Below are 26,929 nucleotides of genomic sequence, written 5' to 3' on the forward strand. Positions count from 1 at the left end.
GGCTGCGGGACCGGGCCTGGCTCACAGAGGATGGCTTCCTAATGTGATTGCTTGCATCAAACTGAAACCAAACTTCAGATCCTGTCTTCTGCCGGGACGCAGTGACTCCGTTGCCCCTGGTGACAGGAGCAGGACCGGCTGCCCCCACACAGAAGGGCTGGCCTGCTGACTTTCAATTCCTCATGTCTGTTTTTCATCCTTTTACTTATTCGGCTTCTTTCCCACAATGGGCCGTCTCCATTTGCCACATCACAAGGGCCACCCACAGGGACTGGGGACCCGTGCTGCGGTTTGTCAGGACCCCGAGAGAGCTGTGCCCTCTGCCTGGCCCTCGGAAGCTATCCTTCCCTCCCGGGACTATTGGTTGATCAGAGCGGACACACAGCCTCCGTCCTCCCAGCTCTGAAGATGGCTGAGCAGCCAAGGAACAGGGAGGCTGAGGAGGCGAGGAATTCACTCGGGTCATCCTGCTGGCCCAGGCTGGGGTGGACACTGGAATTCTGGCCTGGGTCTAGATCAGGCTTTCCTCTGTGCTGTGGCATTCACCAGCCTTTACAGAAAGTGACTGTCCTGTCCCCTCTCTCTCTCTCTCAGGAGCCCTTGGTGCATTCTGTCATGGTGAATTAAGGAGCCTCGTCTAGAAGTCCTAACTCGCAGTTCCCCATCGTCGGGAAGGCTGGGACTCCAAGATGATTATAAAGGAATATCGGATCCCTCTGCCGATGACCGTGGAGGAGTACCGCATCGCCCAGCTCTACATGATACAGGTGGGTCTGGGGTCAGTGCAGACAACTGCGGGCCTGGGCTGGATTTCTGGCTTCCGAGCATGATGCTGGGCACCCAGGCACACTATGTGGCACCAGAGTCTTTTTGTTTTTGTTTTTTAAAATTTTTTTATTATTAGTTGTTCAAAACATTACAAAGCTCTTGACATATCATATTTCATACATTTGATTACACACCAGAGTCTTTGGCCAGCACTGTTCCCTCAGGACTAACTCTGAGCCCAGGTCTTAGCTCAGACTGCAGCCACCAAGTACCCGGCCTGGGGCTTGAGCATCAGGCACTGGTTGGCCTGGCTCCAGGTCTGGCAGGTCCATTTGTGGGGAGAGTTCTCCTCCTAGTTTGCACACATGAACCCTCCCCCTGTGTCCCGGCATGGCAGAGGAAGAGGGGCGGGGAGAGGGAGTAGGAAAGAACACTCTGGTATCTTTTCTTCTTCTCGTGAGTCTGTGAGTGTGCTGAGCCCATCCCGGGCTCTGAGCTCATGACCTCATGAGCCCTAACAGCCTCTGAAAGGACCCTTCTCTGGAGACCATCGTACTAGGGGTTAGAACTTCACTGTGGGAATTTTCAGGGGACACAACATTCAGTCCATAGCACCCCATTTAAAAGACAGGTACTTTGAGGTCAGAGAGGTTCAGTGACTTACCCAGAAGCACACAGCCTGTCTCCCAGCTCTTGGACCCCCACATTACTATGGTTGCTGCCATTTAAACAGCACTGTGGGACACGTGCCTGGTTCACAGTCTCACGTGAACAGCCATGTGTCACCCATTCCCAGGAGACATGGCTGCTCCCTCCTCAGTGCCTGCCCAGCCTGGAACCCAGGATCTGGAGTCCAGGATCCTGGCTGCTCTGGCCCTGACACCAGACCTCCCCCGTGATCCCACCCACTGGGGTCCTGGCTGGGGTCTTTGCTCTGCAGGGTCTTCCAGTCCGGCTCTCCAGCCAGCCTCCTGCATTTTCCAGTGTGGCCTCTGCCCAACCTGTCCATTTTCCTTCAAGCTGAGGGCCTTAGGGCCTCCCACTGATTAGGAACCTGCTTGGCCTGTCTCTGGCTCCTATGGGCACACTGGGGCCTCTGGTCTCTGCCTTGGGCCAGCTTCTTGCTGAACAGTCTCCTGGTCACCTCATCACACGAGCTGTCGGGCAGAGGGGCACTGCTGCTGGTAGGGCCTGGACCTCCCATCCCTGGGTTTGCCTGGGTCGGGGGTATTATGAGCCCCCAGCAGAGCCTGGAGACCCAGCTCCTGCCAGGGAGGAGTTGAATGGAGCTACAGGGATTGGCCAGACTTGCGGGGAGGAGAGCAGGAGGTGGCCCAGCTCTCTGGGGGGCTGTTTGCTCTAAGCTGCTACAGGAGGACCGCTCAATTCCCTCTCGAGCCACTTACCCCTTAATTATTTCTAGAGTGAGGAGAGGAGGAAGTTTAAATCAGGCCCAGCTCTTAGCACTCTGGAAATAGCTCAGCTCATTCTAGGACCAGACCCATCTGCTACAGCTGCCATTTGTCCTGCAGCTTCTCAATTCCTGCCCTAGCAATGAGCCCCGACCACAGCAGGCAACCCCTCCACTGCACCTGACCTTCCAGGGTGGACGATGGGGGTCCAGGAGGATGTGCCTCCAGCCTCTGGATCACCCCAAATCTGCTTCTCTCCAGCACAGAACCACCCATGACTCTGGGCCACCCCAAATACCTGCCATTTGCACAGCATCTGTCTTTATGTCTTCCGTGAATGTGGCTGTTTTGCAACTCGCAGCCCCTGTGTGATGGGAGACTTCCTCCACGAAGCCAAGGCCCTCCCAACCTGTGCAGTGCCATCTTTTTTTCTTCTGCCTCTCTCACATTTTTTATTAGTACGTTATTATCATACATATTGATGGGATCATTGTTACACATTTGTTTATGCACATGATATAGCAGTATGATTCGGCCCTCCCCAGCACTCCCCACCTCCCACCCTTGCTCCCTCTCCTCCAGCCATCTCCCTCTGATTTTCATGACATCCCCCTCCCCACACCTTCCTATTCCTTTTTTTCTCTCTAGCTTCCACATAGTGGAAGTGCAGACAGCCGTGCAGGAAGTGCAGAGAAAACATCAGACCCCTGACATTCAGAGTTTGATGTATTTCACTTAACATAATGGTTCCATCCATCTTCCTGCCAGGACATAGTTTTGTTCTTCTTTACGGCTGATTAAGCTCCGTTGTGTACATCTACAACATTCTCTCTATCTGTTCACCTGTTGACGGACACCTAGGCTGGCTCCAAGTTTGGCCACTGTGAATTGTGTGCAGCGTCTTTTGATGAATGCTGAACTGTTAACCAGGCGCATGGTGGGTGGAGACAGCTCCCCACCTGCAGACCAGGAGCGCCCAGGAGTGTCGGCCCTCAGGCCAGGTGGGGGCCTCCTGGTACTAGCTGGGCTCCTCAGCCACTCTGAGCTTCCGGTCTCTCCCTGTAGTCCTTCTGGTCAGCAAGCACGTGGGCACACATCTTCTTTCCTCCCCACATAGGCAAAACCAGTCAGGTGTCACCCAGAAAGGTGTTTTGTGCCCAGTGTTGGAGTGCCCAGGCAAAAGCGGGCAGCGTGGCTGGGGTGCTCACCAACATAGGTGAGCCCGTGTCCCCACGTGTCCCCACACAGGAACACTCTCGTTCTCACCACAGCCACCTGTCTGGCTGCTCTCAAGGCCAGCGCAGCCTCTCCTCTGAGACCCCTGTGGAGGACCCAGGCCTCTGCTCAGCTGACTTGGGGTCTCTCAGCCCCTCCTCATGGCCCACACTGGCAGAGGCAGGAAGGTTGAGCCTCAGCATCGTGAAGACACTATAGCCAGGGACCCCAGAGCAGACGTGTACAGGGCCAGCTTGAGGTCGAGGTGTGGTCTGTTTCCAGGCAACAACGCAGCTAAGAATCTCAGTCTTTTGGAGAAAGGGTGGGCTTTTAGGGCCCAGCTGACCCTGAGTTGAGTCTAGTCCTGGTGAGCGGGCAACTGAATCTCTCCAAGCTTTGCTTTCTTTGTCTTTTACATAGCTGGCCTCTCACAGAGCACTAGCCAGGAAGGGCTCTGGAAGCCAACTTCCTGTTCTACAGGTAGGAAAATTGAGCTCCCAGAGCTAGGACTGGAACCCAGCTCCTCCAGCTCCTGGGTGGCCTCTCTGGCCTGGAGAGCTCTGGGACTCCTGTGGGGCTGCAGGGGAAGCTACTACCAGCCTCAGAAGTGGGGGTGCCTTGGCAGACAGGAGCAGGGGACCAGCGAGAGAGGACAAGGCACCCCCACACCCAGAACAGGGAGAGAGGCAGCCTCTCCAGGCACCAGCACCTCCCCACACCTCATCCCATGAGAGGGTCCTGGTGGGAAGTGGTGTGAGCTGTGCCCTCAGGCCCTCGGGTGGACAGGGAAGGCAACAGAGGCCAGTGGGGACCGTCCAGATATGGGGACTAGAACACAGGCACTTGACTGTGTCCTTCCTGTCCCTGAGACTCCCACTCACAGACAGAGCCCATCTCCTGAGGCCCTGCACATCCCACAGGGCCAAGGGTCGCTCCTCTGTTCCGTGGTCTCTCGGCCACTCCAGGGCCTGTGGCACTCGCTCTTCCCAGCCCCACGTCCTGTCTTCCACGTGGCCCACTCCTTCTGCTCCTGCACTGGCCCCTTCCTGCCCTGACTTTGGACCTGGAGTCCTGGGGTCTTGAGTCCCTGTGGGGAAGGGCTCAGAGGTCTGAAGATGTCAGAATCCGCACCTTGACATGTGCGAGGTTTGCTGTGTCAGTCGGACTGTGTTAAACAGTAGCTGGGTCCACAGGCTTCTCTGTGCCCTGCCTGTGCGAGGGCTGATTGCAGAGGCGAATGGAGTGACACCAGCGTGTCCCAGGAGATGATATGGATGCAGCCACCCAAAACATGGGCAGGAGTGGGGGAGAGCTGGCAGAGTGGGGCACAGGTCAGTGCATGGGCTCAGGCCAGCATGCCAAGGACCGGCATGTTTTGTGCTGGGCCTTAAGAGGCGGCCGCATTTTCTTGAGAGAGTAGCAAGCTCAGTCCACCCCCACTGTGCTGCCCACAGCTGGGCAGCATCTGGGAAGAGGCCTTCCTCTGGACCTGCTACCACGGGAAGGTCTTGGAAAAGATGGACGGAGCTCCTGTGGCCACGCACCTTGCCCATGCCTGGGCAGCGCCCAGCACACACAGTGTAGGGTTACTGGCTGGGAGCATCCACCAAGGCTCAGCCAGGGCTTGCCACCAAGAGAGGAGCGGAGGGGCTGGACCAGGACCCTGGACAGCTCTGAGGGCTGCCCTGCAGGGGCCCTTGGTCTTGCGTCCTTCCCTCTTGGGAGCCTGGCAGCACAGCTCAAGGACAGGAGGCAGGGACCGGGTAGCTTCCTGAGTGGGCAGAGCGCAGTGTGACTGGGAAGAGCGTGCTCCCACGTGGCACAACAGCCGCAGCGCGCCAGGCCCACAGGGACCCCTGGGCAGGGCTGGCTGCCCTGGGCACACCAGCTCCAGAGTTCCTGATGACAGTGGCTAGAGCTTACTGACTCACTCTTCACCACACATCTACTATGCGGAGGCGTCAAAGTGCTGGGTCATGCAGACTCCAGGGCCAGCCAGGACCAACTGTGGCCCTTGCCTGAGGGTACCCTACTGTCCCAACCCCACAAGTAACCTAGCCATCCATAATGTCACTGGTGATGGTGGCAGCCCTGAGCCTGAAGCATTTAATCCTCCTGATGACCTGCAGGGTTGGTGGCAGTGCCCCCTAGGGGCAGGAGTTCAGAGATGTCAAAGAACTTGTCCCAGTGTCCACAGCTGGCCCCATGGAGCCAGTCTCTGGAGACCTGGCTAGCTTCCTTTGCACATTGCAAGGTCTCCTGTGGACCCCCCTCTTACCCTCTCTGAAATCACACCTTCAGGGGATTGGATCAGAGATGCCATCTACCCCTTTACATAGCCCTACCCACAGCATCCCAGGACTCAAGTACTCATACACATAACTCAAGGTCACCTTGGATCAGCCAGGCCAGGTGGTGTGATCAGCCCACAGTCACCACATGCTGGGGAAGAGTCTGGTAACTGAAGGCTTTGTGGCTGGGCAGGAGGCGTGGAGGCCCCCCCTGAGAGATGAGGAACTCACCTGCTGGGCAGGGGAGGATGAGCAGGGGGTGCTCCTGTTTATCCAATGGCAGCTGAAGTCCAGCTACAGGAGCCATTGTGGGTGCTACCAGATGATTGACTAGTGTCCCCCAAAATCCATGTGCAGCTGAACTTTGGCTCATGACTGTGATTTGAACTAGAGTCTTTACATACGTAATCTTTTAAGAATCTTGAGATGAGGTCATCCTGGACTTAGAGTGGACCCTAAATTGAATGGCTATTATCCCTATAAGAAGAGGAAAGGACAGGCTGGGTGTGGTGGCAGGTGCCTGTAATCTCAACTATTTAGGAGGCTAAGGCAGGAGGATCACAAGTTCAAGGCCAGCCAGGGCAATTTGGCAAGACTTTGTCTCAAAGTAAAAAGTTTAAAGGGAATGGGGATGTAGCTCAGTGGTGGAGTGTTTTTCCAGCATGCACCAAGCCCTGGGCTCAATCCCCAGCACCACAAAACAGAGAGGAGGAGGAGAGGATGGAGAGAGACACGGGAAGACAGGCAGAGAGGCAACTGATGTCGCTATGCTGAAGAAAGAGTCCCCAGAGCTGAAGGAGGCAGGGAACGGTCCTCCCTGGAGTCTCTGGTAGGCTTGCTGGCTCTTCTAGGAGCGCCTGGGGAGGACAAGGTCCAAGTCGGCCTGAGTGGGGACATTTGCACAGCATCCCAAACACCCTGTAGACTAAGTGGAAGAGACCCCTCCCCCCACCCTGCTCCTTGTCAGCTTCCCCCCCGCCCTTCTGCACCCTGGCAGGTGGGGCATGCCATTAGAGACTCCTGCAAGTGTCCTGATGGCCCTGGCCTCACGTCTCTTCTCAGAGCGGTTTTTTCGTAACAAAGAAGCATAAGCGGGATGGCTAGAAACAGCAGGAGTTTATTCCCTTGTGGCTTAGGATCCCAGAAGCTGGGCATCGAGGTCCCCACAGGGCCCTTCCCTGCCAGGCTGTGGGGGAGGGCGCTGCCTTGTCTTCTAGCTTCTGCGGCTGCAGGTGTTTCCTGGCCTGTGACAGCATCACTCTAATGACACCTCCAGAGACCCTAGCTCCAAATAAGTCTCCTTCTGAGGTTCTAGGCGCACGTAAATGTGGGGGTGAGGAGGACGTTCCAGCTGCCTAAACCAAGATGTGGGCAGATAGGTACCCCACACACTTTTGGTTTTAGGAACTGAGACCAGAGGGAAGTGACCTGTCCGGCCTAGGGGAGTGGCCACAGAGGTGAGCTCAGAGTCCATTTAGACCTTCGGCAAGTATTTGCCAAACACCTGCCTTGTGCTGAGGGGCTTTCCCCGGGGCAGCTGAGCAGTCCCTGGAATCAAGAGGGTCAAGGCCAGCTCTGCCACTCAGAACTGTGGACAGGTGACCACCTCTCACAGTCTCCTCCTCACTTGCAAATTGGGGTCACAGTAATACTGCCCCTTGCTCAAGGGATGGTGGGGCAGCTGAAGGAGAAGGTCATCTGAGGCATGGGCACAGTTGAGAGCATTCAGGCCTCAGGGGCCATGTTCACCAGGCGTCTGGCCCTCGGTCCAGGAGTCCTTTGAGAGGCAGAGGGATGGCACCTGACTTCATCTGTGCCTCACCAGGTCTTCTTTCTTCTGAAGCCTAGACTCGGGAGCTCTGGGCCAGGAAGAAGGAGCACCTCTTTGTGCTCTGCAGAGGGTCCTGCCCCAGGCGGGAGGCAGCACCCTGGGAATACCTCTGTGCGCACCTGTGCACATAGGTGTGTATGCTTAGCTTGGTGCCAACAAGTGTGTTTGCGTGGAACACGCCTGCTGTTCAGGAAACTGACTGAAGACAGCCCTGACCACGCCGTCACATCCCCATGACTTAAAGTCACCCACACCTCAAGCATGAGGTTTTCTGCATGAGCAGAAAACTGACCTTTTGGGCACAAGGAAAGTCATTTGTGGCAGAGACACTTAGAGGTGACTCAGATGTCATCTCTGTCAGACAGGGTCACCAAGCCCTATCCCACTCCTCACATTTGACCTTTCTTAAATCTTAGTGAGCACAGGAGTCAGGATGGGGTTTACCCACGTGACTCACCTGTTTAAAGTGTACAGGTCAGAGGTCAGCATGTCCACAGAGATGCGCCATCACCACAAATGATTTGAGCACATTTTCATCACCCAGAAAGGAGCCGCTGTCCGTCCTCCCACCACTTCCAGCCCCTGGCAGCAGCCTGCCTGCTTCCAGGTTCTGGGTTTGTGTTCTGGACATCTCATCTCAGTGGGACCCTGCAATCTGTGGCCTTCCCCGTCTGGTTTCTGTCATTTAATGGTTTCAGGGCTCATCCACATTATGGCAAGTACCAGTAGTTGGTTCCTCTTTGCCACTAGCCACTCCCCCACAGGAGCCCCTATATTTGTTGATCCACCATCTGTTGGTGGACATGCAGGTGGTTTCTGCCTTTTGGCTACTGCACTTAAATGTTCATCTACAAGTTTTTGTGTGGATACAGGTTTTCCCTTTTGCAGGGCATATGCCTGGGTTGTGCAGCAACTCTTGAGTTTGACTTTCTGAGGACCTGCCACTCTGTTCCACAGCAACTGTGCCACCTTACATTCCCCCATCCGTGTGTGGGGTCCGTCCCTCCACCTCAGGCCCTGCTGCTATCTATTCCCAGGGTCCCGCCCGGGGTTGAGGCAGCACAGGGGGAGTGAAGTGCCGCCTCATTGTGGTTGGGTTTGCATTTACCTAATACTAGTGGTGCCGAGCATCTCTTCAGGTGCTATTTTGGCCATTTGTATCTTCTTTGGAAAAACGACTATTCACGCCCTTTGACCATTTTTGACTTGGGTTGTTTGTCTCATTGTTGAATTTTAAGAATTCTTTATATATTTTGGATATGAGCTCCTCAAAAAAATTTCTCCCATTATGTAAGCTTCTCTTTTCACCTTCTTTTTAATGTCCTTTGGAGCACAGAGGTTATTAATTGTGTTGAAGTCTAGTTTATCTGTTTTTTTTTTTCTTTGTAATTGCTTAGGCTTTTGGCATTATTGTTCCAAAACCATTCCTTAATCCAAGGTCATCAAAATTCATGCCTGTGTTTTCTTCTAATAGTTTTATAGTTTTAGCTCTTATGTTTAGGAGAACGTGTTTTTAATGAGCTGTGAGCAGCAGCCGTGAGAAAGTCAGTCTTTGGGGAGTTTGTGGACCTCTATGTTGCGTGGGGCCTGGGAGAATCCCTCCTGTCTGGCACCTGGCTGTGTGGCCTCACACCTCATTTCCGCCCCTGGCCCTCAGTTTCCCCAGGGCATCACACACAGGTTATCTCAGGATGTGTTACTGTCAGTGTCTTTGCCTTCGGAATCTCTTCCTCTAGAGACAGCTGCAAGCACATTCTCCTTCTGCTCTGCCCAGAAAAGCCCTGAATCCATGGGCCTTTGGCTCCTGGAGGCGCACACATCCCACATGTGTGCTGCGCGCACACACACACTGACACCCTGAGCAGTAGCCCAGCACAGGATCATAGACCTCAGTCTCCCAAGTCATGTGCCAAGCTTAGGAGACTGGGATCAGGCTGTTTGGTAGCAGGGGACACTCCTAGGTGCCCCCTCCCTCCAGTGAGCCCTGTCCCTTCCAGCTGTACTGTGAGCTGACCCATCCACCCCCCAGCCGTAGAGTAAGTTAGATGTCAGGGCTAATGGTCAGGAGATGCTACTGGCCCTGCTGGTAGACTGAGTCACCCCTAGCCAGGGCAGCAGGAGAAGAGACAGATCAGAGGATACTTGCCAGTCCATCTGGAAGGAGGTGCTGGGGTGGGGCACTGAAGGGAGGCGACCAAGCACATGAGGTCCCTGAGGGTAAACACATTACCCCCCAGCACCCCTCCTGATAGCCTGGCCCACAGGGTCCCTGATGGCCTGGTACTCTGTAGGTGGGATACTCTGAGCTTGGGTACAAAGCATCTCCCAGCATGGCAGGGTGCTGTGCCTCGTCCTCTGTCTCCTTGCTGCCCAGCTGCTCCCACATGGGAGCAGGGCTGTCCCCTGGGTGGGCTCCATCTCCTCACTGTGGGATGGGGCGGCAGCTCTGAATGCGGAGGGGACGTGGGCCTCAAGGGTTAGCTGTGTCTGAGGCAGGTCCAGAAGGCTCCACAAGGCTCCTGCTCAGGGAGGAGCAGTGGTTGCCCCTGGGGACCACCTCTCCCAGGAAGCCTCTTCCCTGGCTGCACTGGCTCCCGGTATGCTGGCCTGCCCTGCATGGCCGCTGTCTCCACGTCTTGGCCCCAGCAGGCGCCGCAAGTGCCTGTGTCTGACTCCTGCAGGGTGACAGGGGACCTAGTGCTGTGGCCACAGGAGGGCCTTCCTCCCCAGCCATCTCCTCTGGACCAGCCCTTCTCCTCTGCCCTGCGACCTTACAACCCAGCTGCCATGTTAGTGGCTGATCCAAGACTAGAAAACGAGGCCAGGCAGAGAATCAGACTTCCTAGCTCCTCGCTCTGTCCTTCAGGGAAACACCTGAGCAGCATGCGGACTTTGAAGGCTGGGATGAAGCTGGCACCTGGCGACTGCAAGAGGAGGTGGCTGTCTTTCCCCAGAGGCCCTGCCAGGGGGCCAGTCAGCTTCCCCTGGCAAGTTGGCGTTCCCCTTGGAACATGGCTCTGTGGCAGGGTCCCTCTGGTCTGGCACTCTGTAGGTGGGATACTCTGAGCAACCTGTAGCTGTTTTTTCCTTTGGTTTTGTTCCTAATTCTCTTCACTTTTTTTTTTTAAGTTATGACACGATACCTTTATTTTATTTATTTATTTTTATGTGGTGCCGAGGATCGAACCCAGGGCCTCACACACGCTAGGCTTCACCACTGAGCCACAGCCCCAATTCCCTTCACTTTTTATTCAAGGATTTACATATGCAAAAAGGGTATGATCTGTGAGCACCTGCCAAGGTGGGTTCCCATCCAGTGAACATCTGGGTACGCAGCAGGACATTCTCAGCCCCAGCAACCTGCCATGCCTCCTTGACATTGGAGTCCTGCTCCCAGAAAACAGTTCCCAAACTGTCATTCACCCACCATGTAATCTTCCCTTCTAATGTGTTCGCAGAGTGCGTGACCAGCCATTACCACAGTGATTCCAGAATATGTTGAGAGCTGGGAGTGCAGCTCAGTAGTAAGAACCCACGCTTAGCACCTGTAAGGCCCTGGGTTGGCTCCCCAGAACCCCCAAGAAAAGTCCATCAGAATATTTTGATCACCTCAAAAGAAACCTGGACCCATTAGCAGTCACCCTTCATTTCTCCCCGCCTCCCAGCCCCAAGTCCCCACTACCCCACTTTCTGTCTCTGTGGATTTGCTGTTTTAGACATTTCACAGGAGTGGAATAATATCTGTGGTGTTCTGTGACTGGCTCCTGTCATTCAGCACAATGTTTCCAAGTTGGCCCACCTTGAAACACATATATCTGAATGATATCCTTTGATGCAGGTGGAACGTATTTCATTTATCCATTCTTTAGTTGACAGACAGTTTGGAAGAACTGAGGTCGTCTGAAGGCCTGGTGTACAAGCACAGTCTCCCCCTTTTATCTTCAGGGATACATTCTAAGACCTCTGTGGTTGCCCGAAGCCATGGACAGTACCAAACTCCTATGCTTCATTTTTCTCCATACAGATCTATGATAAAGTTTAATTTACAAATTAGAGAGCTGGGCATGGTGGGGCATGCTCATGATCCTAGCTACCAGAGAGTCTAAAGCAAGAGAATTACAAGTTCAAGGCCATCCTGGGCAACTTAGCAAGACCCTGTCTCAAAATTCAAAAAGAAAAAAATATATATTTTTATATATTTTTTTTCACAGTAAAATAAGTTTCAGGGAAAAGTTTAACTAGGCACAGTAAGAGAATAACAACTAATAACAAAATAGAATAATTATAATAGCATACTATAATAAAAGTTATTTAACATTTACAAATTGTCTATTTCTGGAATTTTCCATGAAATGTTTTCAGACTGTGGTTGACCTCAGGTCACCAAAATCACAGAAGGCAGAACGGCCGCTCAGGGGCACTCAGTGTCTGTTCAGCCCCTGTTCTCAAGTCTTTTGTGCACACAACCGGAAGTGTACTTGTTGGTCATGTGGTAATCCTATGTCTCTCTTTATTTTTTTTATTTTTAGGTTTTTTTTTCAGTTGTTGATGGACCTTTATTCTGTTCATTTATTTATTCGTGGTGCTGAGAATCGAATCCAGTGCTTCACACATGCCACACAAGTGCTCTACCACTGAGCCCCAGTCCCCCTGTGTCTCTTTTTGCGAAACCTCCAAACTGTTTTCCACCATTTTTGCATTCCCCCCATTTTATGTGCCCTCCCATCCCCAGCAGCAGTGTACAAGGGTCCCGGCTTCTCTATACCCTCTCCAGCACTGATCGTCTGCTGGGTTTTTGTTTTTAATCTTAACCATCTTAATGGTCCACTGTCTCTCGAAGTTTGATTTGCATTTTCCTGATGACTAATGGTGTCAGCCTCTTCTCACCTAGGTTTTCTGTTCTGCTGCTGCTTCTCTTTTTAACGGTGGTGGCCAACCACTGAAATGACTCTCAGACCCAATAGTGGGTAGTGGCCCACGATTTGAAGAGCAGGCTAGACTTTCCTCTGGGCCTGGTGTTGCTCTCTGTGCCAGGAGATGGACTTCTTAGTCATTTCTGTCTTCTCTGGCAAAAGGGCTGTTCAAGTCCTTTGGCCACTTTTGAATTTGGGTTTTCTGTTTTGTTGTTGAGTTGAGTTCTTTATATATTCTGGATACAAGTCTCTTATCAGATATGATATACAAATATTTTCTCATGTTCAGTGGATCGTCTTCACTCTCTTGATGCTGTCCTCTGATAAACATTAGTTTTAATTTTTTTTTTTTTAATGTACCAGGGACTGAACTCAAAGGCACTCAACCACTGAGCCATATCCTCAGCCCTGTTTTGTATTTTATTAAAGATAGGATCTCACTTAGTTGCTTAGGGCCTTGCTAAGTTGCTGAGACTGGCTTTGAACTTGAGATTCTCCTGCCTCAGCCTCCTGAGCCACTGGGATTACAGGCATGCACCACTGCACCCAGCTAGTTGTAAATTTTGATAAACCAATTTGTCTACTCTTTTGTTGATTATGCTTTTGATATATTTAAGAAACCATTACCAAGTCCAAGGTCATGAAGATGACTTGTTTCCTTCTAACAGTTTCATAGTTTTAGTTCTAACATTTAATTCTTTGGTCCATTTTCATTGTATTTTTGTGTGTGGTGTGAGGTAGGGTCCAACTTCATTCTCCACATATAGATACCCAGTTGTCCCAGCACCATTTGTTAAAGACTAGTCTTTCTCCATTGGATGGTCTTGACACTCTTGTCAAAATTAATTGACCAGCCATGCATGGTGGTACACACCTATAATCCCAGTGACTTGGGAGGCTGAGACAAGGAGGATCACAAGTTCAAAACCAGCCTGGGCAGCTTACCAAGACCCTATCACAAAATAAAGTCTAAAAGGACTCGGGCTGTAGCTCAGTGGTAGAATGCCCCTAGGTTCAATCCCCAGTGCCTCCAATAAATAAGCAAATAAATAAATTAATTTTAAAAATTAATTGGCCATTAGATATATGGTTTATTTCTAGGCTCTGAATACCATTCCATTGATCCTATGACAGTACCATACTGTTTTGATTTCTATAACTTTGTAGCGAATTCTTTTGCCTGATATTCTTTGTTACCTGATATTGATATTGCCATTTCTGCTTTTTCTTTTCTGTAGTAAGTGTTTATATAGGAAGTGTGAGTCTTCCAGCTTAGTTTTGTCTTGTTTTCAAGATTATTTTGGCTATTTGGGGTCCCTTGCAATACCATATGAATTTTAGTATTAGTTTTTACTTTTCTATAAAAAAAGGCCATTGGAATTTCAGTAGGTGCTGCACTGGGTCTGTATGCTTCTTGGGGGATTATTGCTACATTGACAATAGTAAATCTTCTGATCCAAGAACACAGATGTTTTTCCAGTTATTTAGGTCCTTGGTTTCTTTCAGCAATGTTTTATAGTTTTTAGTGCACAAGTATTTTTATGGAGCTACTTGATTAAACCTATTCCTAAATATTTATTCTTTCAGATGCTATTATAAATGTGGTTGATTTCTTTTTTTTAATATTTATTTTTTAGTTGTACACAATATCTTTATTTTATTTATTTATTTTTATGCGGTGCTGAGGATCAAACCCAGGGCCTCCCATGTGCTAGGCAAGTGAGTGCTCTACACCTGAGCCACAACCCAGCTCCTGATTTCTCAATCTCTTTTTTGCAGTCTTTGTTTCTGTGTGTTGGTCTTGAATCCGGCCACTTTACTGAATTCATTTATTAGGTCTAATGAATTTGGAAGAAATTTGGGGGGGGTTTCTGTATAAAGTTCATGTCCTCAGCAAACAAGGACAGCTTCTTTCTGTCTTCCTGATTCAGATGCCTCTTACGATTTCTTTTCTTTTTTTTTTTTTTTTGGTCTCATGACTTCTAAAACCTCCAGTCCAATACTGAGTGAAAGCCAGAAAACAGGCATCCTTGCCCTGTCCTTGCCCTGGGACACTTTCAGTCCTGGGACAGGCAGGAATCAGCAGTGCTGGGCCTCAGAGAGGGGATCTGACCACAGGGAGCTTGGGCCACATGAGCTTGGGTCTAATTTGGGAGGGTCCTGAAAGGCCTGGGCGGAGCCAGCCTGTGGCCAGAGCCTATCTTCCCATTCTACACCCGGGCTTGGCCTACTGGGCCCCTGTCCTGTGCAGAAGCTCTAACCACACACGTCATCATGCTTTTGTCCCCACAGAAGAAAAGCCGAAATGAGACCTACGGTGAGGGCAGCGGCGTGGAGATCCTGGAGAACCGGCCGTACACAGACGGCCCCGGCGGCTCGGGCCAGTACACACACAAGGTGTACCACGTGGGCATGCACATCCCCGGCTGGTTCCGCTCCATCCTGCCCAAGGCGGCCCTGCGGGTGGTGGAGGAGTCCTGGAATGCCTACCCCTACACACGAACCAGGTGCGCCGGCCTCCACCCTCCTCTGCCTCCGTCTGGTGGGAAGAAACTCTACAGATCCAGCAGTGGGAGTCTATATGGGCTCAGCCCCTGCACTCACAAGGGTACTGGGCTGTGTCCAAGACCAGTGCCCTGAAGGGCCCCAGGGCAGTTACACACAGAAGAGGGAGGAATATACCCCATGCTTCCCAGATCCTCAAATGGAGGCCACAAAGAAGGTGGTATTCAAGCCAGGGTTTCTGAGAAGGCCCGAGGAGTGCAAACCAGGGGGCTTTCCCTGCTGTGAAGGAACGGAGGGCAGCCAGATGCCCCACGCCACCTCCACCCTGACCTCCGGAGGGGAGTCTGCACTCCATGCTGAGCAGGGCTTCTCTCGGGTCTTCACTCTGTACCAGTGTGCGGCTGAGCACTGCTGGGGTGAGGGATGGGGGCTGCTCCAGTCACTCCACATGCTGAGCAGGCAGGGTCTCCACCCGCCTGCCAGGGCCTCCTTCCTTCCTACACCGGGGAGTACCAGCTGTTCCCCTGTTGCCAGAGCTGGCTCTTGTGGGGTGGGGTGGCGTGTCCTGGAGTAGGGCTCAAGTTCCACCAGCTCCATGTACAGTGCCCTACCTGTGTGACACTGCCACCACCATGAGCGTGTGGACTCCAGACGCAGCTTCCAGAAGCTCCCTTCCCTGTCTCCCCGCTGCCTAAGCCCAGCCCTCCTCCTCGGGGGCTTGTCTGTTCTGGGGACAAGGTGACCGTCCAGAGGGGACTGGGAAACCCATCTTGGCCAGGCCTACACTCCTGTCCCTCTCCAGCTGTGCCAACAGGCCAGGCGGCCACCTGCAGCCCCCAGGCACAGCCCCAATGGCCGCCGTCTGCCCCCAGGTTCACCTGCCCTTTCGTGGAGAAGTTTTCCATCGACATCGAAACCTTTTATAAAACCGATGCTGGGGAGAACCCGGACGTCTTCAGCCTGTCTCCTGTGGAAAAGAACCAGCTGATGACAGGTGAGCAGGAGGCCCTGCCTGGCCGCTGTCTGTGCCTCCCCCACTGTCCCCCGTGGCCCCATCCTGGAGGCAGGTTGGGGTACTGCACCCCAGGAAAGAGGCCTCTCCTGCTCACAGCCCTGCCCCTCCAGCCCCAGAAGCGCACCGGCGGCTCTTGGGAAGCCACCCTAGACTGGCATCCTCACATGAGAGCCCGGCCCATGGGGGCTGTGGCGGATGGAGGCTGTGCCATGATGGCTCCGTCCCACAGCTGGAGCTGCCATGCAGGAAGCAGGACCCACTCTACAAGGAAACCAGAGAGCAGGGTTTTCATGAGAAATTTCTACTTTCCCAAATGTTGGCAGATAATTCAATAAACTTAAGCCTAGTCAAACAGCAGGCCTCTGGGGGCCGGGCCCAGCTCCCCAACAGCTCAGCCGGCTGGGTCCTCCCAGTATGAGCCTGTGTGTAGGTGCCCTGGCCCAGGTGCTGGTCTGGCACCTCGTGTGGCAAGAAATGGACAGTGTCCCACTGCACACCCGTCATCTCATCACAGCGGCCACCCTGCCCCATACAGACCTGGGCAGTTCCCAAGTCCCCGCCTCAGTCCACACCACTGCTGCCAGGACACCACCTTTCCTGGGAAGCGTCCCCAGCCTTCTCTCTGTCCCGCAGAAAGACCCTCTAGGGCCTCCTCCATTACCTGCTTTGCCAGGTGGTGGGCACCCTGACTGTGGGGCTTGTCGATGTGACTTGAAAGGCATGGGTCTGGCAGTCGGGGAGCTGCCCAGGGCACCTTGCTTGCCCCCCCATGTCCCTTTCACATGCGAGGTCTGGGGCTCTCCGAGGATGTGGGCATGGAGGGTCTGGCAAGGGTGGGGTGCAGGCCAGGCAGGTGTGACCACTCACAGTGTCCCCCAGACTTCATCGACATCGTCAAGGACCCTGTGCCGCCCAACGAGTACAAGGCCGAAGAGGACCCCAAGCTGTTCCAGTCAACCAAGACCCACCGCGGGCCGCTGTCCGACAACTGGATTGAGGAGTACAAGAAGCAGCTGCTGCCCCTCATGTGTGCCTACAAGCTCTGCAAGGTGGAGTTCCGCTACTGGGGCATGCAGTCCAAGATCGAGAGGTTCATCCACGACACCGGTGAGCACCCAGCCCCAGGCACGCGGGCCTCGGCCCCGCTCCTCCCTGCCTCTCTCTCCTTGGCCCACTTCTGCTTTAGTCCTGAAAGGTGAAGCCAAAGCCCTGTTCACCTCCCACCCCCACCCCCAGCTTATCTTACCTTTCATTATTTATTTTTTAAAGTTTACTCTAATTTGGTGTGTATGACAGCAGAAGGCATTTCAATTCATATGACACATAGAGGGCACAGTTTTTCATATCTCTGATTGTACATGACGAAGAGTCATACCATTTGTGTCTTCTTATTTTATTTATTTATTTTTAATATTTTTTTAGTGGTTGATAGACCTTTATTTTATTCATTTGTATGTGGTGCTGAGAATCAAACCCAGTGCCTCATGCATGCTAGGCAAGCGCTGTACCACTGAGCCCCAGCCCCAGCCCCTTCTTATTTTTATTTTTTGGTACTGTGGATTGAACCCAAGGGTGCTCTGCCACTGAGCCTCATTCCCAGGCCTTTTTATTTTAGACAGGGTCTGGCTAAGTTGCAATGGCCTTGAATTTGCAATCCTCCTGCCTCAGCCTCCCAGGTCACAAGACTTACAGGCACGCACCACAGTGCTTGGCACCCCCAGCTTATCTTGGCCTTCCCTGAATGCTATGCACAGTTTCTGCTGCATGTGCCCCGGGCTTTGTCCTGTTGTTCCTGCCCCCATTTGTGAATGATAAGTGTAGCCTACACTCGACTCTGGGGAGTACTCACTGAGGGCAACCTCCCTGCTGCCCATAGGGCCCCTGGCTCCCAGGCCTGTTGGCTGTACCTGAGAGGCTGCCGGCCCAGCCCAGCCCACAGCTCTGCGCCTCCTGACAGGGTGGAAGTTCTGGGTGGCAGAATGGCTCAGGCATTTACTGTCCTTCACACCCACCCAGCCTTCCCAGAGCAGGTGTCCCCACAGATGCCTGGGCTCCCCACCCAGCAGGTGCTAGCCAAGGCCCTCACCACCTCTGAGCCCTCCACACCTGCCCACCCAGTCGCTGTATGTCAGTTCCCATCTGGTCCCGACCCAGGGCTCATAGCCCTACGTTCACCCCAGGCAGACACCGTGTGATGCCATTAGCAAGGGTGGCTTTTCTAGATGGGACAGAGCCACACTCTGATAACATGCCTCATACCTGTCACGCTGGTGCTTGATGACCACGAGGGCAGGCATTGTCACCTGTGGATCCAACATGGCCAAACCAAAGCAGGCGTCCCCCAGCCACAGTGGAGGGTGCCCACAGCAGTGCTGCCTGACCTTAGAGGTCGGTGCTGCGGCAGAGCCCTAGGGCCCAAGAAGGCTGGCTTCTGCTCGGAGAGGCAGAGATGCCCTGTTGACACGGCAGTGTCACCAGCTCCACCCCCATGGCTGCTCCTTTTCAGGGAGCTACTATGTGTCCATCAGCAGGGGCCAGGGCAGGTAGCAGGAGAAGGAAGACATCCCACCCCATTGAAGGGGACACATCCCTGCAGTCCCGCTGTGTAACCATATGGATGCTCAGATCATCCCAAGTCACCTCCTTCTTTACCCAGGACTCACAAGCCAGGACACATGTCCCCAGTTCTAAGCAGAAAGGACAGTGTCCTGGAGACAGCCTGGGTGTCTGTATCCCCAGCCCAGCTGGGCCATACCTGACATGGCCATGGTCCCCACTTCCTGCAATGGAAGTTAACAATTCTCAGCTCACAGGAGCGTGAGTGGCGGGTGGGTCTCCCACACTGCATGGCCTGCCTGGCCTTTCCCTTCCTCCACCCCAGGGATCCATTCATGTCAGGCTTCTCCAGGGTCAGCCCACTTCAGGTCCCGGAAGAGCCCAGGCTGGGACCCTGGCCCAGAAGCCAGTGTGCCCCTCTGCCCTCCCTGCCCCACATAGCCTGAGAGCCTGGCTAAACTACAGGGATCTCCAGCCCCAAAAAGTCAGCTCTCCTCCCAGAAAGGAGAATGGGGCTGGAGGGGAGGGGACAGTTGTGACACCCAGTCCCAGCTCTGTCACATAGCGACTCTGCGGCTCTTCCCTGAGACTTGCTTTCCTTGCCTGAGAAGTGGGTGTAGTGGTGCCAGTTACACAGGGCTGCTCCAGGACAAGATCATGGGGTGCAGAACCAGGGAGGGGGCAAGGCACAATCATGTCTGCTGCTACAAACATTAGTGTCCTCCCAGGGAGAACTGGTGAACCCATGTGAGCTGGGCTTAGCATAGCCTCTTGCTGTTCCGCATAGCCTTAGCCTTCCCCCCTGGTGCTAAGCCCTTCCAGCCACCCCAGGCTGAGGCCATTCCCCATATGGGTTGGAACAGCCCTGTGAGGCCATCAGACAGTCACAGACAAGGGGACAGGCTCATGAGCATGGTATCTGAAGCCACCCCACCGCTGGGCTGGGGATACAGACCTCCGGGGCCAGGAGGGTACCATGGCATAGCGAAAGTGGGCAGACATACCCCACAGGTGGCAGGCCAGGAGGCGGGACTGGGGAGGGGAGTGCAGAGGAAGCCCTGTCATCCTGAGGCCTCTTGGAGGGCCCCTCTGCACTCTCCAGGAAGCAGAAGGTGCGTGCCCTGGGAGCCAGGAGAAACATGTTCCAGAATGTTCAGAGCCGTGAAACAGAAAAATGATGCAAATGAGCCAAAAGCCACCGGCAGGAAAAGGAATAATAAAATGTGGTGTTTCCAACACATAAATGCCATGCAGCCGAAAGCCCAGTGCCCCAGAGCCCCACACGGGCGTGGATGCAGGTGAAACTCACCCAGAGAAGCAAGTGGAAGGAGAGTTCACACAGCGTGACTCGTACATGTAAATTTCAACCACAACCCAACAGCCCAACGCGTGCAGAAAAACCACCTGCCAAACGAGAAACCAAACAAGTGGCAGATGTAAAATCTAGGGCAGACTCTTACAGGGAGGGAACACGGGCGGGGAGGTGTCACTGGGACAGTCTATACCTTTGCTGGGTGGTGAGTGTTTGGTTTCTTTTTAGTGTTTCTTTTAAGCAGCTTCACGGAGGCATGGTTTTGTGTGCCATGCAGCTTACCTGTGGGAGGACAGCCAGGTCAGTTTCAGGACAATATTCACAGCTGTGCACTGAGCTTCCCATATCCTGTCACCCCAGAGGGCCCCTTGTTCCTGGCTTGTCTTTCTCCTTAAAAACCATATGATTGTATCTTATTTTATTTGCATAACATATTCTTATCTATCTCACATGTAAAATATAGTCTTTTGAAAGCATTTTTTAAGCCAGTCATGGTGGTGCACACCTGTAATCCCAGTTACTTGGAGACTGAGACAGGAGAATTGAAAGATGGAGGCCAGCCTCAGCAACTTAGTGACACCCTGCCTCAAAATAAAAAATAAAAAGCACTGAGGATATAGCTCAGTGGTAAAGCACCCCTGGGTTCAATTCCATTTTGAACTTGAACTTGAAATTGTACAGGAAAAGTAGACTGGGCACTGAGAGAGGAGATTTAGGAAGTCCTACTCCACTTCCCAAAGGGCTAGGACTTCCCCCCAAATCTGGCTTCTGACCAGACACCTTACCTAGGAGGCCCCTCCCCTCTGAGTATAGAATCACTATGGGCTTGTGAGGCCACCTGGGAGCCAGTCCCCTCATTTTCCAGATAGAAAAGATGGGGCACAGGCAAGCAGTGACTCAAGTCTGACCTGCAGCTCCAGGGCAGCCAGCCTGGGGCTCCTGGTTCAGTCTCAGACTGACGATTCCCCTGCACCTACGCAGGCCTGCGGCGGGTCATGGTGCGGGCCCACAGGCAGGCCTGGTGCTGGCAGGATGAGTGGTACGGGCTGAGCATGGAGAACATCCGGGAGCTGGAGAGGGAGGCGCAGCTCATGCTGTCCCGCAAGATGGCCCAGTTCAGTGAGGACGAGGGGGCTACCGAGCTCGCCAAGGACCAGGACACCCAGGACCAGGCATCCGGGGTGCCCCCTGAGCCCAGCAGCAGCCACGGGGAGCCCCTGGTGGGGCGTGGCCTGAAGAAGCAGTGGTCCACGTCTTCTAAATCGTCACGGTCATCCAAGAGGGGAGGTAAGCCCTAGTGCCACCTGGCCATGTGGTGTCCCTGTCTGCCATGCCCCCCAGGCAGCCTGTGCCATTGCTGGGTTGCTGGGCCTTCCAGCTCTGAAAATGGCCTCTTTCTCATGGACATTGTGAAGCTAAGCCTGCTGGGGACAGCCTTCTCTGACTGGCACCAAGCCAGGCCTAGCTGCAGTAAAGCCAGGTCCCCCCACCCCAGCAGGCCCCACCTGAGCACGTGTATGGCCCAGGGTGAGAAGGCCCCACCTGAGGAGCAGGACTGGCGGCTCCCTGACACCTGCAGGAGGCTTCGCCTCCCAGGGGAGCCTATAAGGCCTAGGAGGAGGGTGAAGTGGAGCTTCCCTTCGCAAGCCCCCACTCCCTGGACCTGAGTAGTGAGGCACCCCCCGCCCGCCACCCCCCACTGCCCTGCAGCATCACACCCCTGTGAGGCTGCTGCAGCTCAGCTTAAGGGATCTCTTCAGGGTCAGACCCAAGCCTACCAGAGCTCAGGTCCTGGACTCAGACCCCATTTCCTCCTGCCCCACGTTCTCCCTGGACCTCCCTAGGACGGCTCTGCCCATGTCCGCCTAAGCCTCAGGTTTCCACCTCCCTGCTGTTGCCTGCTCCGCAGAGCCGCTGGCCCTTCCGCTGCAGGCCAGACAGTCAGTCTGGGATTTTGCCTTGTAGCCAGCCCTTCCCGCCACAGCATCTCGGAGTGGAGGATGCAGAGTATTGCCAGGGACTCTGATGAGAGCTCAGACGACGAGTTCTTTGATGCCCATGGTAAGTGGGCAGCTCTGCAGCCCTTGGCCTTCCTGGGAGAGGCAGGGAGGGGTGTGTAAGGGTGGGCACAGGGCCTGGAGGGTGACTTGGCCTCACCTAGGGGCACGTTCCCTTGAGCGCCAGTCTCAGGCTAACCTACCCAGAAGTTGAGATGTGCCTGTGGGCCTGCCTGGAGGGGGCTGCTCTCTCAAGACCACCCCAAAAGGACATGCACGTCGCACGGGGACTTTTTTCCATTTGTGAATTTATTTCCATAAGAAGTATAACTTACAGTGTTATAAATTTTTGTAGTTACTTAATCTTGTACTTAACCTTGTTTATTCCTGATTAAATTAATGCCATTAATGTAAACTAAATATGCACCTAAAGTAGACACTTTAGAAAATGCAATAAGCAGAAATAGAAGAACTGCTCGTTTCCCCTGATCCTAGCATAAACACCAGAAGCAGCCTGTGCCGGAAGACGTGAGCGGGGCCTCCTTGCTCAGTGCCTTTGCTGTCCCCCTCAGTGAAGCCAGAGGGACCAGCGGGCAATGCAGGGAGATGGCCCTCTGCAGGGTACCTGGCATGGCAGGGCCCAGAGACAGGGATGTGTCCACAGGCTGGCACAGGGCAGGGGCAGCGAGAGCCCGCTTGTGCCACCACCACGACTGGGAGGAGCAGGGGAGCCAGCTAAGTGTGGGCATTTCAGTTAATTAGCCATCAGCCCAGAGGGGCAAGGACGTGGGGAATAGTGTCCAGGCAAGAGGAGGTTCTGGGTTTACTCTGGTCCAGACGACCCAGGCAGGCTGCTGAGGTGGGGAAGGGGTGTCTTTGGTGTCCCACTCATCCCAGGATGGCTCTTTGTCCCTGACAAGAGGAAAATACACAGCTAGTGTAGAAAATGGTGTAGAAGCAAAAGAGTCCTGGGGAAACTGGCCCAGGAGCCAATGAAGGCCAGAGGAGGGGGTCAGCAGGAGCCCAAACCCAGACAGCTGCTGGGCCCCAACAGAAATCCCAGGAAAGCAGAGAGGAGCACCAGGGACGGAACTTGTAGTGGCTCTGGGTTAGTCCCCGCAGGAGAGGGGAGGAAGGCAGGGGCGGCTGCAGGTGGACACAGCAGCACTCCTTGCCAGCTGCTCCCTGAGCTGCCACTGTGGACGTTAAAGACGTCAGCTGGTGAGGGATACGCGGGGTATGGCTCAGCCATGAAAAGGAAGGACACACTGACAAGCCTCCAGCAGGAGGGACCTCGAGAGCACAACACTATGTGAGAGAGGCTCGCCACAAAAGACCACGTCGCGTGGCGTAGTGCTGCAGAGTGACCAGAATAGGCGAGCGCAGAGAGAAAGGACTGCTGGCCAGCGGCTGCCCAGGGAGGCCGGGGAGGCTGGCCACTCTTGGCTGGGGTTTCCATCCAAGGACGATGAAGGGCGCTGGCCACGCAGCTTTGCAAAGACACTAAATACCACTTAAAATGGTTTACACGGTGAATTTTATGTGGTATGACTGAAAAAACAAAAAAGTCAGGTGGTGTCGGGTGCCTGGCTGTCCTGGTGAGGAAGGGAGCGAGCAAGACTCGTTGGGCGAAGGCCGGGGAGCTGGAGGCTCCCGGTGAACACCTGCTGAACACCCCCCTCCACAGAGGACCTGTCTGACTCGGAGGAGATGTTCCCCAAGGACATCACCAAGTGGAGCTCCAACGACCTCATGGACACCATTGAGAGCCCAGAGCCAGAGGATACACAGGGTAATCCACCCAGCTCCAGCACAGTGCTAGGCACCCAGGGGCCGGGGGAGGAACCCAGGGCTCCAGTTCCCCTTGTGGCGGTTACAGCCTCCACGGGGCCAGCTGCACCCTGCTAACCGAGGCTTCTGTGTTGCAGAGAGTCTGTACGGCCAGAGCAGCCCAGAGTTCAGGGTGGCCTCCAGCGTGGAGCAGCTGAACATCATCGAGGTTCGTGCCTGGGAGCTGCCACCTAAGGCTTCCTGGGAAGGGGCAGGGCTCAGAGGGACAGTCCAGGGGCACAGGAAGCGGAGCTCCGCACTGCACCTCACCCCTGTGCTGGCCCTGGAGGCTCCTTCCCTTGCCGCCCTACTACGGAGGTGCCCGCCTGCCCTCTCTCTGAGGCCCCTGAGAACCAGGGACAGCAGGCAGCCCCCCAAGAAGACCTTGAGCAAGTTGTACCTGTGGAAAGTACAATGAGAAACTTATAAATTCCAGATCAAAAATAAGATCCTCGCCTTGTGCCCAGCCTGTCTGAAGAGCAAAAGACAGAAGGGGAGGAAGCAAAAGCCCCCCAGGCAACAGTGATGTGGCCCCGGCTGCAGGCGGCCTGCAGGGGTCAGGCAGCGCTCAGTGTGTCCAATAAAGCTCTTTGTGGAACCTGTGTCCGCTTCAGGGCTTCTTTGCTGGAGCTCACGCCCCCCTCCACCTGCAGGCCGTCAGAGCTGTTTGCACTGGGGGCTGGAGTCCCAGGACGCAGTCACCACACTGCCCAGGACCCAAGCTGCCTAAGGTGGACCGGCCCCTCCTCGGGTCGCCTGGGGAGTCTGGCGCGGGAGCATCCCCACCTCCCCCCCCTCCTGGGGTTCTCTGCTCTCAGGTCTGAGGACAGTGGGTTTTGCAGCAGGGGCAGTGGGCAGGGAGACGGATTTCCTTTGCTGCCTAAGGTGGATCAAGCCAACAGGCCCCTCCCCACCTGCAGTGCACACAGCTCTGACTGCCCCCCAGGGGAGGGCAGAAGGGGCCTGGGGCTCGGGACCTGCCTCTGGATGTGCAGTGGAACCCAGCACTGATCCTGGGTGCTGCCGTCCCCAGTCAGACCCCCGTGCTTGCAAAAGCCCCCACACGGCAGCCTTTCCTGACAGAAGCAGGCAACTTTACGGAGACACTGACCAGGGGCAGGGCATGACCTGGCTCTCCAGAGCTGTCCCCCCGGTTCCCGGGGGCTCTGTCACCACTGGGGCTCAGGCAGGTGTAGTTCCTATGTCAAACTGAACGTGAGGATGGGTGTCTTTCTGGACCTGCAGGGGTCCCTGAGTAGTCCCCATGCTGGGTCCAGCCAGACAGGCACAAACAAGACTCGGCCCTCAGTCACCTGCCCTGCCTGGGGGACTAAGCACTGCTGGACAAAACTCCCCTGCCTTGGACATGTCTTCATGCCTTCTCCTCGCTGTGTTGGAGAACCCCTCCTTAAGTGACATGGATGGGGCTGTCCAGATGTCGCCCTGCCAGGCCAGCCACCAGTGGGCAGTCCCCCCATATGCACACAACCCCATAGCCCACACCTGGCTTCAGCACCTTTTTCTGTCCCCTGCCCACGCCCCTGAGGATGACATGGCACACACAGCAAGGACAGCCCAGTAGTCCCTCACTTGCATCTCCTGGCCACCCACAAAGAAGCTTAGGAAGGGAGTAGGGGGGGCCTGGGGACAGGGCCACAGCCTGTGGCCCATAGCCTGTGCTGAGCTTTGGCAGGGGCTTTTGGCAGTGCACCACAGGATGGTGGCCCAGTCCCCAGGCCTCTCCTGGGCCCACCACCTTGTCTCTAGAGGACAAGCAGTCTACACATACCTATGTGATCTAGGGTCCACTCTGACCTCACAGCAGTCCTGGCCAGCAGGAAGGTGGGATCATGACCTTTGTAATCAGGGCCACAAACCTGTATTGTCCTTTCTGCTGAATGTTCTGGAGCCCTGCCTCTGCCAGGATGTCTCTGCTCTTGGGGACCTTGGTCTTAGATTCCAGGAAGAGCAGGACCTGGAGACCTAAGGACGAGAGGAGGTCCAGGGAGAGCTTGGCACTGTAGACAGAGTGGTCGTATCACTGCCCTGACCCTGGCCACTCCTAATAACCCCTGTGACTCTAGCCAGTGGTGGCCCTGTCTGCTCCAGCCAAGACAGACCCTTGCCTGGACACCCATAGGAGCAGCAGGCCCCAGAGGCCAGGCCTGGCTGAGCTTCTGCCTCTTCCCCATGCCAGGAGACCAAGCAGAAGCCACTGCCTAGGCCCCCCAGAGACATGGAGCTTTCAGAGGAGAAAGCTGACCCCCCACACCCGAGTCCTCTGTGCCCGTGGTCAGGCCTCCCTGCTCCGGGCTGTGGTCCTTGCAGGGGTCTGAGGGACGGGAGGAAGCTGCCAAACCCCAGGCTCTATAGCTGGGTAACCAAAATTGGAGCCCTCAGAAGGAGCATTTAGGCCTCCCTACAGTGTGACAGGGGCCTGGCAAGGAGTTGACCCCCTTCCTCGCCTGTGCAGGACGAAGTCAGCCAGCCACTGGCTGCACCGCCCTCCAAGATCCACGTGCTGCTGCTGGTGCTGCACGGAGGCACCATCCTGGACACGGGCACTGGGGACCCCAGCTCCAAGCAGGGAGACGCCAACACCATCGCCAACGTGTTTGACACCGTCATGCGTGTGCACTACCCCAGCGCCCTGGGCCACCTCGCCATCCGCCTGGTGCCCTGCCCCCCTGTCTGCGCCGACGCCTTTGCCCTCGTCTCCAAGTGAGTGCCATCTGCCCGCTGTACCCCCTCTGCCCACAGGGAGGGCATCACAGAAGAATGCTGTCTCCCACCTGCCCTGAGCATCAGTGGCCCCCCAGTCCAGATGGCCTGAACTGCGTTGAGCCTTCTCTGCCCGGAGGGGGAGAGCCTGTGTACGCAGCCTCAGCTTGGAGTCCAGGAGCTGGGTCCAGGGCTGACTCAGTTTCCAATTCTGTAATGTTGGATGCAGATCCAGTTGGCAGCCCTAGGACTGTCCATGAGCACTTGGGGCCAGATAGCTCTGTCTACCCTGCTGCCCCTCCTGACCCAGCCCCCCTCCCTCAGCCTCAGTCCCTACAGCCACGATGAGGGCTACCTGTCCAGCAGTCAGGACCACATCCCCCTGGCCGCCCTGCCTCTGCTGGCCACTTCCTCACCTCAGTACCAGGAGGCAGTTGCCACAGTGATTCAGAGGGCCAACCTGGCCTACGGGGACTTCATCAAGTCCCAAGAGGGCGTGACCTTCAGTGGGCAGGTAAGTGGTGGGAGGGTGGAGAAGGAGGACCCTGCAGGGCGGCTGGAAG

At 54.9% G+C, this 26,929-nt stretch overlaps 1 protein-coding gene across 5 annotated transcripts in view; it reads left to right on the forward strand.

The window, feature by feature from the left end:
- The window catches only part of Pitpnm2 (phosphatidylinositol transfer protein membrane associated 2), a 127,156-nt gene that overhangs the window by 88,965 nt on the left and 11,262 nt on the right, over positions 1–26,929 (forward strand). For 4 of the 5 annotated variants that reach the window (XM_026402925.2, XM_077796090.1, XM_077796089.1 and 1 more), the window contains 10 exons: positions 595–767; positions 14,723–14,937; positions 15,808–15,929; positions 16,830–17,057; positions 20,800–21,105; positions 21,784–21,879; positions 23,503–23,607; positions 23,744–23,814; positions 26,119–26,366; positions 26,691–26,880. In XM_026402925.2, coding sequence (XP_026258710.1) covers positions 690–767; positions 14,723–14,937; positions 15,808–15,929; positions 16,830–17,057; positions 20,800–21,105; positions 21,784–21,879; positions 23,503–23,607; positions 23,744–23,814; positions 26,119–26,366; positions 26,691–26,880 — 1,659 coding nt within the window. In that variant the 5' untranslated portion in view covers positions 595–689. Of the gene's footprint in view, positions 1–594; positions 768–14,722; positions 14,938–15,807; positions 15,930–16,829; positions 17,058–20,799; positions 21,106–21,783; positions 21,880–23,502; positions 23,608–23,743; positions 23,815–24,081; positions 24,176–26,118; positions 26,367–26,690; positions 26,881–26,929 lie in introns of those variants that run through there. The other variant, XM_077796091.1, reaches the window with a different exon arrangement.

This window comes from Urocitellus parryii, chromosome 3, assembly GCF_045843805.1.
Source record: "Urocitellus parryii isolate mUroPar1 chromosome 3, mUroPar1.hap1, whole genome shotgun sequence".
Taxonomy (NCBI): Eukaryota; Metazoa; Chordata; class Mammalia; order Rodentia; family Sciuridae; genus Urocitellus; species Urocitellus parryii.